The sequence below is a fragment of the Sardina pilchardus genome, chromosome 8, assembly GCF_963854185.1.
Source record: "Sardina pilchardus chromosome 8, fSarPil1.1, whole genome shotgun sequence".
Taxonomy (NCBI): Eukaryota; Metazoa; Chordata; class Actinopteri; order Clupeiformes; family Clupeidae; genus Sardina; species Sardina pilchardus.
The window spans coordinates 7,197,940-7,211,219 of NC_085001.1; the positions used below are offsets into that span (position 1 = coordinate 7,197,940).

The window sequence follows — 13,280 nt, forward strand, 5'->3', positions numbered from 1 at the left end:
ATTAGGTGCTCTACCTGACTGAAGAGTTGTGCTAATTAGAATCAGCTGGTTTAACTAAATAATGGTTGGCACAGATATGTGGTAGGACTTTTACTTTCTGAAGCTGGACTTTTCCACCATAGCCTATGGTGTACCTGAAACTGGTGGCACACCATACCACTGCAGGGTGTGATCTGGTCCGCCTCATAGCATGTCTCAACAGATCTACTTGTCAAACCAATCCAGTCGCAGCAATGGTTTGTGACATGACTAGAGGTGCTGTCCTCAGGTCTTGTGTATTCATGTGTCTTGCTAACTGTCTCTCTAGTTGAGATCTCCTACTCCTGACGGTTTGTATTTGGAACATACAGTATAGCAAAACCGAGCTTCACCACATTATTTTTTTGATGTCAAATGGTTCGCATCCCCATGCCTTATGAAGTTATTTGCAACATGAAGCTCATCAAGGTTTTTAAATAACATTTTACTCAAATTACCAGCGGTTTAATGAAACATCCCACACACTTCACACAGAATCACCCACTTTAAAGGAAAATGACAGGGGAAGCTAAATGGGTGATTGTGAATGGCTGTTATCTAATGTGGAAATGGAGATTCAAAGATTTCGGTCCTGTAAAACTGAAGTGTCATCAGAATGAGTGTCATTGAGATGAGGCCTGTAATAATGGCTGCTCTCCCTTCACTCCTCAGTGCATTGCACAGCTTGTTTTACACCAAAAGCTCTGCGACCCGACCTGAGCAGCAAGACACACAATAGAGAGGGAAGCCTTTTGTCAAAAAAGACTGGCAAGTTTCTGGCCCCAGGTAAAGTGCTGAAGTGATAAGGAATGGTAAAATAAATAAAAAAAAAAGAATGTCAGTAAGGTGAAAATGATGATGACTGAGGTTTAGGGTAAAAGAAGCATTTATCATGAAAAGAGTGAGTGTGAGAGAGAGAGAGAGAGAGAGAGAGAGGGAGGGAGAGGAGGGTGGGAGAAAGATAAGGGGACAGAGATACAGAAAAAGTGAGGGATCAACTAAAGACAGGAGCAGAACACGAAAGAACAAGAAACATTGAGAGAGAGAGACAGAAACAGCATGGGAAGGGTGGAGAGTAAAAAATAAAATACACAGAGAGTGAGGGTGAGATGAAGAAAGAGAGAGAGAGAGTGCTGAAAGGAAGAACCGGAGTGAAGAAAAGGAGGTGTGTCTCTGATGGGGGGCTCCCGCAGGCGTGGGGGATCAGCGCGATGGAGCTGCACTGTGTGTAACAGAGCTGATAACTGCTCCCCCGGCCCCCAGGCTCAGCTGGACTCAGGGCCCAGGGCTCCATGCGCCCCCACACGTGTGTGTTTGTGTGTGTGTGTGTGTGTGTGTGTGTGTGTACATGTGATCTTTGTCCATGTAACTAAATGCACAATTATGTGTGTGTGTGTGTGTGTGTGTGTGTGTGTACATGTGATCTTTGTCCATGTAACTAAATGCACAATTATGTGTGTGTGTGTGTGTGTGTGTGTGTGTGTGTGTGCGTGTGTGTGTGTGCGTGTGTGTGTGTGTGTGTGTGTGTGTGTGTGTGTGTGTGTGTGTGTGTGTGTACATGTGATCTTTGTCCATGTAACTAAATGCACAATTCTGTGTGTGTGTGTGTGTGTGTGTGTGTGTGTGTGTGTGTGTGTGTGTGTGCGTGCGCACGTGTGTGTGTGTGTGTGTGTGTGTGTGTGTGTGCGTGTGTGTGTGTGTGTGCGTGTGTGTGTGTGTGTGTGTGTGTGTGTGCGTGCGTGCGTGTGAGAGAGAGAGAGAGAGAAAATCTGTCTGTGTGTGATTGTGTAGCATTTAGCGTAGACAGACACAACAGGGAAAGCCAGAGTGGGTAATTTGCTGGGAGGGAGGGGGGGATTGCTGGTGATAAAGAGGAGGGGGAGAGAGCAGATGGATTTAAAAATGCCCCCTACCCCCACCTAAGAAAAAAAAAACACCCGACAGAGCAACCCCCCTCCCCCATTCCCCATCCCGCTATCTAAATGAAAATGGCTACTGAACACCCCATGCAAGCTGTTCACTGACCCCCAGATTGCCATCAGACACGCCGCAGCAGATCTGCTGTAAATTCGAATCGCTTAGAAAGATGAAAAATGTATTCCAGAGGAACAACTATAAAATAAAATAAGTGCAAAATAAATGATAAAGTGATGAAGTCTTTGTTAAAAAAGTAAATCTGCGCTATTCAATTGCAACAATCTGATAAAATAGAGTAAACGAGAGCTACAAAGTGTTTCTTCATGAATAATGTATGACTCATTTGTTTACGTCACTTATTTTTTTTTTGCATACAAAGTAGGTATTATGGAGCAGCACAATGATCCGGTATTGTCCTACTGTCCAGTTTGCTGCTGTAGTTCTTCAGCTGGATGATATTCCCCTGGTGCTGTCTGCTGTACATATGTCACACCTCCTGGGTCACTCGTGCCATTGTTCTCCTCTCGGGTGATTGACAGCCGCATGTTAGCCTCCCAACGGGGGCCAACGCCATTATCATAACGTGGCCCGTGGCCTGTGGCTTGACTGCAGTGCAATTACTCAGTCCACAGGCTTCAAGGCTGTTGTGTCCTGATGGTGGGGGTGAGGGGTATCAGGTGGGTGGGGTTGGGGGTACAGGCGGATGGCACAAACGTTTCTTATGATGTCCCATATCGCAGCTGACACTTGGATAGACCTAATCTGGCACCTACTGTAGCATGGTAGGCTCTCCTCTCCCTCTCTCTCTCTCACTCACTCTCTCTCTCTCTCTCTCTCTCTCTCTCTCTCTCTCTCTGTTGAATTAGTTGGTATTTCAACTGCTATTTGAGCAAGGCACAAATCGTTCATATAATTTCTGAGACAATCCTCTGGGGCGGTCTTTGAGGAAATGTCAATGGTGTTGTTGGTCCAAGTAGGACTCCTGTCTCACATTCAGCCCCTTGTGCTCATCAGACTTTATCAGACAATGCTGGGCTCCTTATCAGTGATTAACCTCGAATCATTACCAATAGAACTGAACATGATGAATGAGCTCAATATGTGTAGCGGGTCTGGCAATATAACAAATCCACCTGCAGCTTCTGTCTTTCTCATCAACACGCCAAATGAAGGCTTTTCCTCCAGCAGGATGAAAAGTTCAATTAGGCATTGTCTGTTTAAGAACATGCAGGGGCTTTGTGGATATATCTTTGTGTCTGACAGCCGCATCTGAAGACAGACAAAGGCTTGTTTTATTTGATTTCGGCACTGATACTCCACGTCCGACCCCCTGATTGTGCTACAGGAGGCTAAGCTGCTGAGGCGGAGAGGAGGCTAGGCTGACATAAAAGAAAAACCCTCCCGATGGGAGAGTTTGGGTTTATTTTTTTTCCGTTTCCACAAATAGAGGGGGAAAAAAACTAAAAGAAAAAAAGAAATCTGTAAAAAAGGTGAAATGGATTATTCTAGCAAGAGGATTAAGCAGCACAGCAGCAGTGATAAGATACCCACACAAAGAGCAGGAGTTCACCCAGAGGTGCCGAGGAGGAGGATCGAGTGTGAGTTAGCGACAGATTCAACCGGTGTGCTCTGCCATGCATTAAATTCCCCCCGCTTTTTTTTTTTGTGTGTGTGTTAAATCATCTCAAACAGACACATGCGCTTATTCCTGTTAATCTACCCACTCCTGTTGGAGGAAGACTGCATAGTGCATATGCTGATTTGTAGTGTGGTATGAAGATCCATACAGCATTTAGGATGGGTTGGGATTAGGGTGTGGAGGAATACACTGACAAAGTCAAAATATTTCTTTCAAAGAGCCTCTTTATTTTTTGTTTATTTAAAATAAATAGAAATATACAATACGTACATTGGGTAAAAATTCATCTGTGGATTGCCTTATTTGGGAGCCACTGTAACCATTTAGTGTTGGTGAGAATAATGTTTGAAAAAGTTCTTAGGACTATATCACAATACCCATAGTAAGTGATGAGGAGTGAGAGAGTGGACAAAACTTAGGTGAAATATTTACGAACCCAGACATTGACAGAAGACAAGAAGAAAGCTACAGTTCTAGCCTATATTCTGGACATTATGTGCAATATAGTAAAACATCTGATGTTGCAAACAGTACATTGTGCCCAGTGAACTATCTCCATCAAGTAAAGAAAAACAAAACATGTCAAATAAAACAAACGCTTGAGAGACCTGAAGTAGGATATTGAAAAGAGTGTCATTGTAGCTCGCCATGGTGAACCTATTGCAGGTTTTAACATTCAAAATCTCAGTTTTAGTGGATTTTAATCTCTACCTTGCATCCATTCCATAAGTAACAGTGCACCTCCCATAGGAAGCCCCAGTTCTCTGTGCACACTCCTGTTTCTCCTGGCAGTAACGCATTAAGGGGTTTTGAGGGATGGGAAGACATTTTGTATTGTTATTTTTCTCACCACTGGAGGTCACTGAGTGGATGCCAAACCTTTTCTGGCTTCAGTGTATTACTGTACTTTTGCCTGCACAACAGTAGCTTCTCTTAGCTTCTCATCGGTGTCTTTACATTTGATTTCTTTGTCAAAGAACAACATTGACAAAGAAAAACATTGGTGGACCTTTGGACTTCTTATATCAAATGGGAATTGAAATACTGAGATTTGAGAAAAACTTCCCAGAAGACTGCTTAAGCGTAGGTTAGAGTTGCGGCCATGCAGAGAGACATGGGCTTCTTTTGGATCAGGTGTCTGTCACCTTTAACACCAATCAATATGTATGCAGTTTGTTTACCCATTCATAACAAGGTGCTCTATTGTCTCAAAAAGGCCTTAGCTTCAATATCAAATACTTTGGAACCATTCACAATTAGTAATTAGCAATTGTATTGCTGCACATATTCATTTGGTTCAACTAACTGTCTTTTCTTATAACAAAAATGAATTGTAAGGCTTTCCAGTGAAAAACAGATTGCTATCAAATTGAAATGAGAGGGAACATATATCATTTTTGTATTTTGCATGCCATTTATTCTCCTAGGTGAGAGAGATCCTGATGTTGCCATATCTTGAAGAGAACAGGCGTAGTGTGGCAGCTGTGAGCTGCATCTGCAGTGACAGGTGTCTTATCAGTGAATTTAAGGCTCACAAGAACACTGTTTGCACAGGCCACATAAACCCGTTAGTGCATCGTATGACCATTCACCCGTTAGTGTTCAAGTGCTTTGTGGCTATACATCTGGCTTTGGACATAGATCTGATAAGGTATCATGCTGTTTCAACATTAGTGTGCTAATGTTACACCAGTGCGATAGATACTCTTTTGTTTCAGTGGGGGAGTGAGGGCTAAGTCTTTATAACTCTATGCTTATAGCTAGTATGTTTCTTATTAATGGGCTGCATTACATTCAACACATCTCTGTCCTGTGAGGATATAATACCGTATATCCATACATACGCATATTTCAGGAACTGATTTGAATATTATGCATTTCTATTTAGTCATGGTAGTTTTACTGTCCTATATCTCTATTTTGTGTGGTGTGTGAACCATATGCGTATCTCAGCTGTATACATGTAAAACATTGCAGAAATCTCAACTAGCAAGACTATATGGTATCTGTACAATCAGAACAAGAAAATACACGTTTCCAGGTTAGAACTGGGCTTTCAAGAACTGCATACATTTATACCGACTCTTGAGCAGATAACAGGAAAAACAGGACCATGGCACGGCCATTTCCCTCTTCTTAGCCTCATGTTGGCCTGCAGTTGCCAGGCTACATGTCAGGTCAGACGTCAGTGGGTTTATTCTCTGGAAATGCTGGCTACATTTCCTTATCTGCTAGTCAGCAAAGACGTTTGGATTTGGATTTGGGTCAGTGCTCGTTAGCTAGTGCTGCTATCCAATCCTGTGCTCTGTCTTGAGCACATCAGTGAGCACGTTTATGAACCACACATCCGTATTAGCACCCCTCAAGGCTGTCTCTTGTCAACCCAGAAGGATCGTGAAACTACGGCTTCCCACCCTGGCCTTGATGCATTCAAACATGAACATTGATTTAGCTCTGACAATGATAAACAGGTTTCTTATTGTTGAATTGATTATTGATGATGTGTCTTCTACTCCTGGTGCTGTATATAATCCATACATCTCTGTAGTGATGACGATGGTGGTGATGATGATGATGATGATGATGATGGTGATGACGAAGACTATGAAGATGATGAAAAAGATCATGATGGTGATGTCATTGCTTTAACCATTGAGATAGAAAAAGGATTCCATGGCTTCATCCAACCCTGTCCTTAGATCTCTGTGGCAACCATGTTGTCATAGCGAAGCGGGGGACTGTGAATGTCCATGTCAAGCTCAGTCCGGCTGTCCATCTCTGCGGTCAGCTCCCGCAGGATCTTCTCCAGATCTTGGTTCTTTTTGTGCATCTGCAAGTAGTTGTACTGCAGCTGCTTCTGGTATCGGATCACTTTGTCCTTTTCCTTGTTCCACGTCTGTCTCTCCTGCTGGAAGTTGTTCACCATCTTGTCTTTCTTTTGTTTCTCCTCCATCAGCTCCTTCCTCATCCTCTCCACCTCCCTTTGCAGGGCATCGGTGTCCACCATTTTGTTTCCCTCAGTGTTGCCTTTATCCATCGCCTCGGCGTTGCCAAAGACCTCCATCTTGGCTCTGGTGATCTGAAGCTTCAGGTGCTCCTCCTCCAGCTTGGCTCTGCTGCTCTGTAGTTTCACCTGCTCCTCCTTGGCCAGACTCAGCTCCTGCTTCATGCCCTTGATGTCGGTTTCCAAACGGCCCACCTTCTCTCTTAGGAGGTCCGCCTCGTTTTTCTTTCTTTGAAGTTCATTCTGGCAGACCTGATAAATGGAGAACATATTCACAGTTTAGGAAGTGTATTATGTGACTATTATGATATTACTTCTGATATTTACACTGTGTGGGGCAAATGTACCATAATTGTACAGGATTTACTTATTTTGCTGTATCTTCACATATTATTTACCCTGCTTGCTATCAGGGAATTCACACAATACATTCAGTTCTGCTCTCCAGAGTCAAGCACTCTCAAATGTGGACTTGGGAGAATCCCTCCTCTTATCTAAATGGGCAGGTAAGAACGGCCTATTTAACTTTTAAATTGACTCAGGAAGGCAAACAAAACCATCCACCATTCACTCCACCAGTCTCTCTGCATACACGAGAGCACTTTTGAGCTATACGTGATAGGGATGAACTAGATTAGTGTGGAAGTTTGAAGGAAAAAGTCTACAACTCTAGACAGAGAGAGTCTGTACCTCGACTTCGGCGCGACGAGAGCGCATGCTGTCTTCGTTATCCTTGTTCTTCTTCTCCAGCTCCTCCATCTTGCTCTTGGCCTCCCTGAGCGCCGCTCTCAGGTTGACGATATCGCTCAGCTTGTGGCCGACGTCCGCCTGCGAGTCTTTCAGTTGCTGTTTCAGCAGCGAGATTTCCCCCGATTTCTGGCACACCTGCAAAATGAAACATGCTGAGAAATGAACAGGGGTGACCACGCCTGGCCTCAACTCTGTGCTCTACCCAATAAACAAGTCAGGTCTCATTACTATCCTGCCGTCTCATCAGCACCCACGGAGACACAAGAAATGATTTCCCCAATTACAGGCACATCTTCCTCCTCTGTTTTCTGTCCACACAAGCTGATCTGTCACCAGCAATATTCATTGACTTCTCAGTAAACCCACACATACAGTACAGGAAATCCACTGAGTGGAGATGATACTGCAGAAAGCTTGTCTGGTTAGGCAGCCTATTCAGCAGATGTTGGAAGAGATGTTTGCACCGTGTCTTAACTTTGCAAATATTTAGCAGCTCAGAGGTTGAATGATGTAGTGCATGTATTTTCTACATGACTGAACTGTTCCACTGCATTAGCAGTGCAATATGTGTGGATAGTCTTTCCTTTCTTCAAACACAAATGAGTTTTTTTTTTACCTCAGTTAACGACTCCTGTCAGGATATAACTAATGGCAGTTGCATTTACATTTATCTATGCGGTTAGCAGATGTGTTTTTCCTATAGGCAGCTGAATGTACAATATCAATAGCCAATGTGTGCACCCCATCAGCCCCATAATGTCCCATGGTTTAATGCAAAGTAAGTTAGGATATGGACATCTTACTCAACAGTAGCCTATGGGCCCTCCTAGAGAATCAACCACTATAGGCTACATGCACCAAAGGGAGCTCAGGTAGCTCCATTTATTTCCTGGAAGAGCGTTAACTGTGTTGTAATGGCATCATCTGTTGTATTCTGCTCCTTCCTTATCTTCACTCCGATACTGATACTGAATATCTGGTTTTACCAATAATTATGATTTTAACACACGCATACATCCTTCTTTATTTTAACATAATGCTGGTTCACTATAGCCTCGCGAGCCATCCACGTACTTCCGGCCAAGGATTGCCTCCACTACGAGTCTGGCCGTGCTCCTCTGTGGAGCATTCTGCTCGGTAGAATTGTAACAGAACGCCCCCCCTCCAGAAAGCAGCCAATAAACGAAGAGACGGGTTGGTGGGGGCGAAAGGGGGAGGGCGCTCGTGACGATGACGTTAAACGCCTGCGCTATGTTGTTATGAGTAACTATCGCTGATTGGGTGAGAGCTGTCCAATCAATTCAAACCAGAACTGGGCGTTACTTCCCGCTTCCTGCAAGCGCTTCAGAGCAAAGAAATGCCAGACCATAATACGAAATGAAATGGTAGTATTATGGGATGGTTAGGACCAGGCTAGGTTCACTAGGTGCAGCGCCCAACCGGGTCTCTGCAGACACTTGCATGACCAATAGCGTCCGGTTCAAACACACCTGGCTTTGGCAGAAACACACGAGCGCACCGAGAGCCTTATGTGCATGTAGCCTATTACCACTCTATCAGATATGAGCCACCAGGGCAAACCATCCGTCACGTGTGTGTGTGTCCCTCTCTCACCTCCCACTGGGTCTCCGAGAGCCTTATGTGCATGTAGCCTATTACCACTCTATCAGATATGAGCCACCAGGGCAAACCATCCGTCACGTGTGTGTGTCCCTCTCCCACCTCCCACTGGGTCTCCGAGAGCCTTATGTGCATGTAGCCTATTACCACTCTACCAATCAGATGAGCCACCAGGGCAACCCAACAACCATCCGTCACGTGTGTGTGTGTGTCCCTCTCTCTCACCTCCCACTGGGTCTCCTCCAGGGTGGGGGCCAGCTGGATGTTCTCCCTCTCGTAGCTCCTCAGCCGGGCCTCGGCGGCCTCCCTCTCGCGCTCCAGCCGCTCCACCTCCTCCTGCAGCTGCTCCTTGTCCTGCTGCAGCTGGAGGACCTGCAGCTGCAGCAGCTGCTGCGCGCGGAGCGCCCGCTGGGACGCCTGCCGCAGCTTGGTGGAGCAGCGCTGCTTGAGGCCCTGCATCTCCTCGGCGCAGTAGCGCTGCTTCTCCTCGAACAGCTGGCACGTGTCGGCCTCCTTGTCCTCCAGGCACACCACCAGCTCCTGCAGCTCCGACTCGCGCTCCAGCAGCCGCCGCTCCAGCTGCAGGATCGCGGACTCGTCCGGGGAGATGGGCGAGCGCACGCAGCCCACCTCCGACACCGGCGTGTTGGCCGCGGGCTTGGCGGCGGCGTTGGCGCCGTTGGCCTCGGGGAAGAGCTCCAGGCTGAGCTGGCCGTCGGGAGGGCGCGCGGTGATGGCCGCGGCGGCGATGTCTCTGTTCAGGTTCATGGCCGCCGTCAGGCTGTCGCTGAGCGTCGACGAGTTGGCTCGCCCGTTGTTGAGCGCCTGGTTGCTGCTGGTGCCCGAGGTGGTCATCCAGCTGCCCACGGTTATCTCGCCGATCCCTGAACTGCCGTCCCCCCCGAGCCACGCCGGCCCCGACCCGCCGCTCAGCCCCGACGAGTTCCCGTTCAGGTGCTGCTGCTGCAGGCTGACGTTGTGGGCCGAGCTGCTGTAGTGCACCAGGTGGCCCGTGGACATGCCGGTGCCGGTGCCGGTGCCGATGCTGGTGCCGTCCAGCTGGCTGCTGTACCCGGTGCTGTGGGTCGGTAGGCTGGACATGGAGTTGCGGCCCGAGTCGGTCAGCGTGCCCGAGCCGGCGTCCTGTTTGGGCTCCGGTGTGTCCTTGGCGCGCTCGGACGGGCTGAGCCCGCGGCCCAGGATCTGGTTCAGGCTGTTGTGCGTCTCCATGGAGGAGCTGCTGCTTCTGGGAAGCACGGGCTTGAACGCCGTGGGTCGGATGAGGACCTTCTCCACACTCTGAAATAAACAAGACAGAAAAAAACCATCTGAATGTCTACTTCTTCACATTCTGAAGTAAACAAACAAACATGTGTATAGTGTATGAATTTGGTACTCAGTATTTCCTATTACGTTGAACAGATTTGTGGCGGTCTCTGTCATTTTATGTGCCACATTTCATGTTAAGCTGGTGTTGATCTCAGAGAGTTGTCAGTCAGTTCACTATCTTCTCATCTCTAACTGCATAGTATAACAAGGTGTATTGGTGTCAGCGAGACAGTTGGCTAGTTTGTTTGTTAGATGTTTGTTAGTTTTCCTTTAAGACAGCGTGTACAGTATGCTTGTTTTATTCAGACACTGTGATGTGGTTTTGGGATGCACATCCATTACTAAAACAACACTGACATGACAGCGCTATAAATAAATCACCCCACTTTCAACCAAGTGCTTCATCACGATAGGCCTATTATAGAAGCCAAAGTCACAGCTTTCTACTTCCGGTCCATTGGTCCTGTTTGAATTGCGCCATGAATTTGACATATTATATGTGTAAATTTAAAAGATAATTATTCACGTCAAGAAAGTACTGTTGTTTGACAGACTGCAAAAGTTGAAACAGTGCTTGTGCATTCTGGTAAGGCTGTAAATGGGCTAACGTCACTAGTGCAACTGATGGATGGGTTTGTAGTCGTTTGAATTGCAATCTTTCACAATGTCATAATTCAGTAGTGGTAGTAGTTAAAATTGCCGAATATCGTATGTGTAATTCAAGACACAAGTCGATCAGGACTAGAAAATACTTTCTCGTTCACCATTGACTACCGTTCATCATTTTTCTGAAGATAGATCAGATGGTGCCAATGGAAGGAGTGGGACTTCGGCTCTCTATTATGAGCTGAACTACCAAAAAAAAATCAAAGACCAAAGAGTGAGAGAGACAGAGATGGTGTTAAGAATAGAGAGTGAAACAACCAGAGAGAGTCAAAGAGAAGACAGAGAGAGAGAGAGAGAGAGAGAGAGAGAGAGAGAGAGAGAGAGAGAGAGAGAGAGAGAGAGAGAGAGAGAGAGAGAGAGAGAGAGAGAGAGAAAGACAGAGAGAGGAGACAGAGAGAGCGGTAAAGATGGATGACTCCCTGGTATGATATTAATTATGCATGTCAGTAGAGTGTGAGAGAGGGAAGATTTCGCCGCCTCAGCATACCTTCTGTCTGACTCGGTGGCTGCTGTGCCGTGCCACGGCTCTGTGTGTCTCTGGCACCCGTAGTTTATAAAAGGGGCCATTGAGAGCAGGGGCAGCTTGCATAACCACGGCCTCTTCCCCATCCATCCACCCACCGCCCCACCCACCCACCGCCCCACACCAAAACTCTTGGGAGATCAAGGCATTCTTAACACGTCAATCTCAAGGCTTAATTAAATGGAGTAGACAACAGTAAGCTCTCGGAGAGAATGTTGGAAACCACCAGGGATTATGCCGCCATACTACTGTACTACTGTGTCTGGGGCCTGGGAGCAAAACAATAGCATGGTTGGGTTTGAGAGATGGAGAAGCCCCTTAATGTTATATGCATGGGTCAGTAGTTCCCAGAAATGCACAATATACAGTATGTGTGTGTGCTGGAGCTGGCTTTGTTTTTGACATGCATAGAAACTATTTTTCCTGGAAAGTACACGAAGTACAGCAGCTGGCCACAGCAGGGGCTATATACTTTAAAAGTGCAGTTAAAATCAGACAGCATCAGTTGAGACATTTCACTTTTTAATTAGAGTCAGTGATGCATTCAAGTTGTTTTATCTGATAGCTATGCTTTTGATCTCCCAAGATTTGACTTTGGAATGAAAAAAAGATAATAATCGAAATGTCTTTTGACTTTTGACTTTAGTTACCTTCTCCAGTCTTCCCGACATCGGTATTAGTTCCGGTGGAGTCCCTTGACCGGCCTCGGTATCCAGTGACACTCCATCGCGGTCCTCTCCTGACACGTTTCTATGGTAACCAGGCTTGGTCTTATGGCTCACCTTGATGTAAAAGAAGTCCTCGCTTTTGGCCGAGTGGAAAACGCCTTTGTTGTTGTTATTAGTGCTGCTGGGGTCCTGAGAGAAACCATACTTCAGAAGGCCGTCCAAACTCCTGCCCGTTCGCTTGGAGTGGAGTCCCTTTTTGAGTTTGTGCTGCGAGGCGCGGCAGTGCTTGCTGTTGAGACCGTGTCCCGAGATCAAACTGCTGACGCTGCCCATGATGATGGCTCTGGGGGCATCCGAGGGGATCCAGAGGAGAAGGTGATAATGAGCGTGCAATCAGAGGATGTTTTGATTAAAGCTGGCAGAGGGCGAAGTGTACACATAGTCTCCAGAGAGAGTCCCCAGTATTCCCATTTGTGAGCCTGGAGAGGGATGAAGGAAAATAGAGCAAACATATTTGTCAGTTGTGGTAAAAAATAAAATCCACAGTGATGACGGTCATCAGTGAGAGTAAATTTAGACTCGCACACAAAGGGAATCAGACACAGATTTACTGGGTGTGTATTAACATAAAATATACATCTTTGTTTAGAACAGTGCAGCAATGAACAATTTTAACACAGATTTTAGGAAAACATTTTCTTATTAAGAATTTACTTCAATGTATTGAGATTGTCAACGACATTCTTAAATACACTTTTGTTGATTTGGTTCTTTGCTTGATTCTTAGCAGTTCTTGTCAAGCAAAGGCTTTGTTCGTTTGGATAAACAATGGGAAACAGAGAAAAAAACCAGCACACCCCACGTGGTTCTCCGGTGTGTATGTGTGTTGTGCATATGTGCATGTGTGTGTGAGTGTGTGTGTGTGTGTAGGTGCGAGTGAGTGTGTGTGTGTGTGTGTGTGTGTGTGTGTGTGTGTGTGTGTGTGTGTGCATGCATGTGCGCATGTACTGTATGTGTGTGTGTGTGTGTGTGCGCTCATGTGTGTGTGTGAGCGTCTCTCTCTGTGTGTGACCGTCTGTGTGTGCAACGTGTGTGTGCGTATGTGTTAATGAGCATGTTGAATGTTAACTGAGGTAAAAGTGAGTG

At 46.1% G+C, this 13,280-nt stretch overlaps 1 protein-coding gene across 1 annotated transcript; it reads right to left on the reverse strand.

The window, feature by feature from the left end:
- Window positions 1-3,790: 3,790 nt before the first annotated feature.
- Window positions 3,791-12,612, reverse strand: lzts1 (leucine zipper, putative tumor suppressor 1). Its single transcript, XM_062542536.1, has 4 exons — window positions 12,117-12,612; window positions 9,174-10,247; window positions 7,269-7,463; window positions 3,791-6,830 (listed from the first exon to the last, which is right to left on the reverse strand). Exons 1-4 carry the CDS (start codon window positions 12,465-12,467, stop codon window positions 6,270-6,272), a joined length of 2,181 nt encoding a protein of 726 aa, XP_062398520.1. The 5' UTR covers window positions 12,468-12,612; the 3' UTR covers window positions 3,791-6,269.
- Window positions 12,613-13,280: the final 668 nt, after the last annotated feature.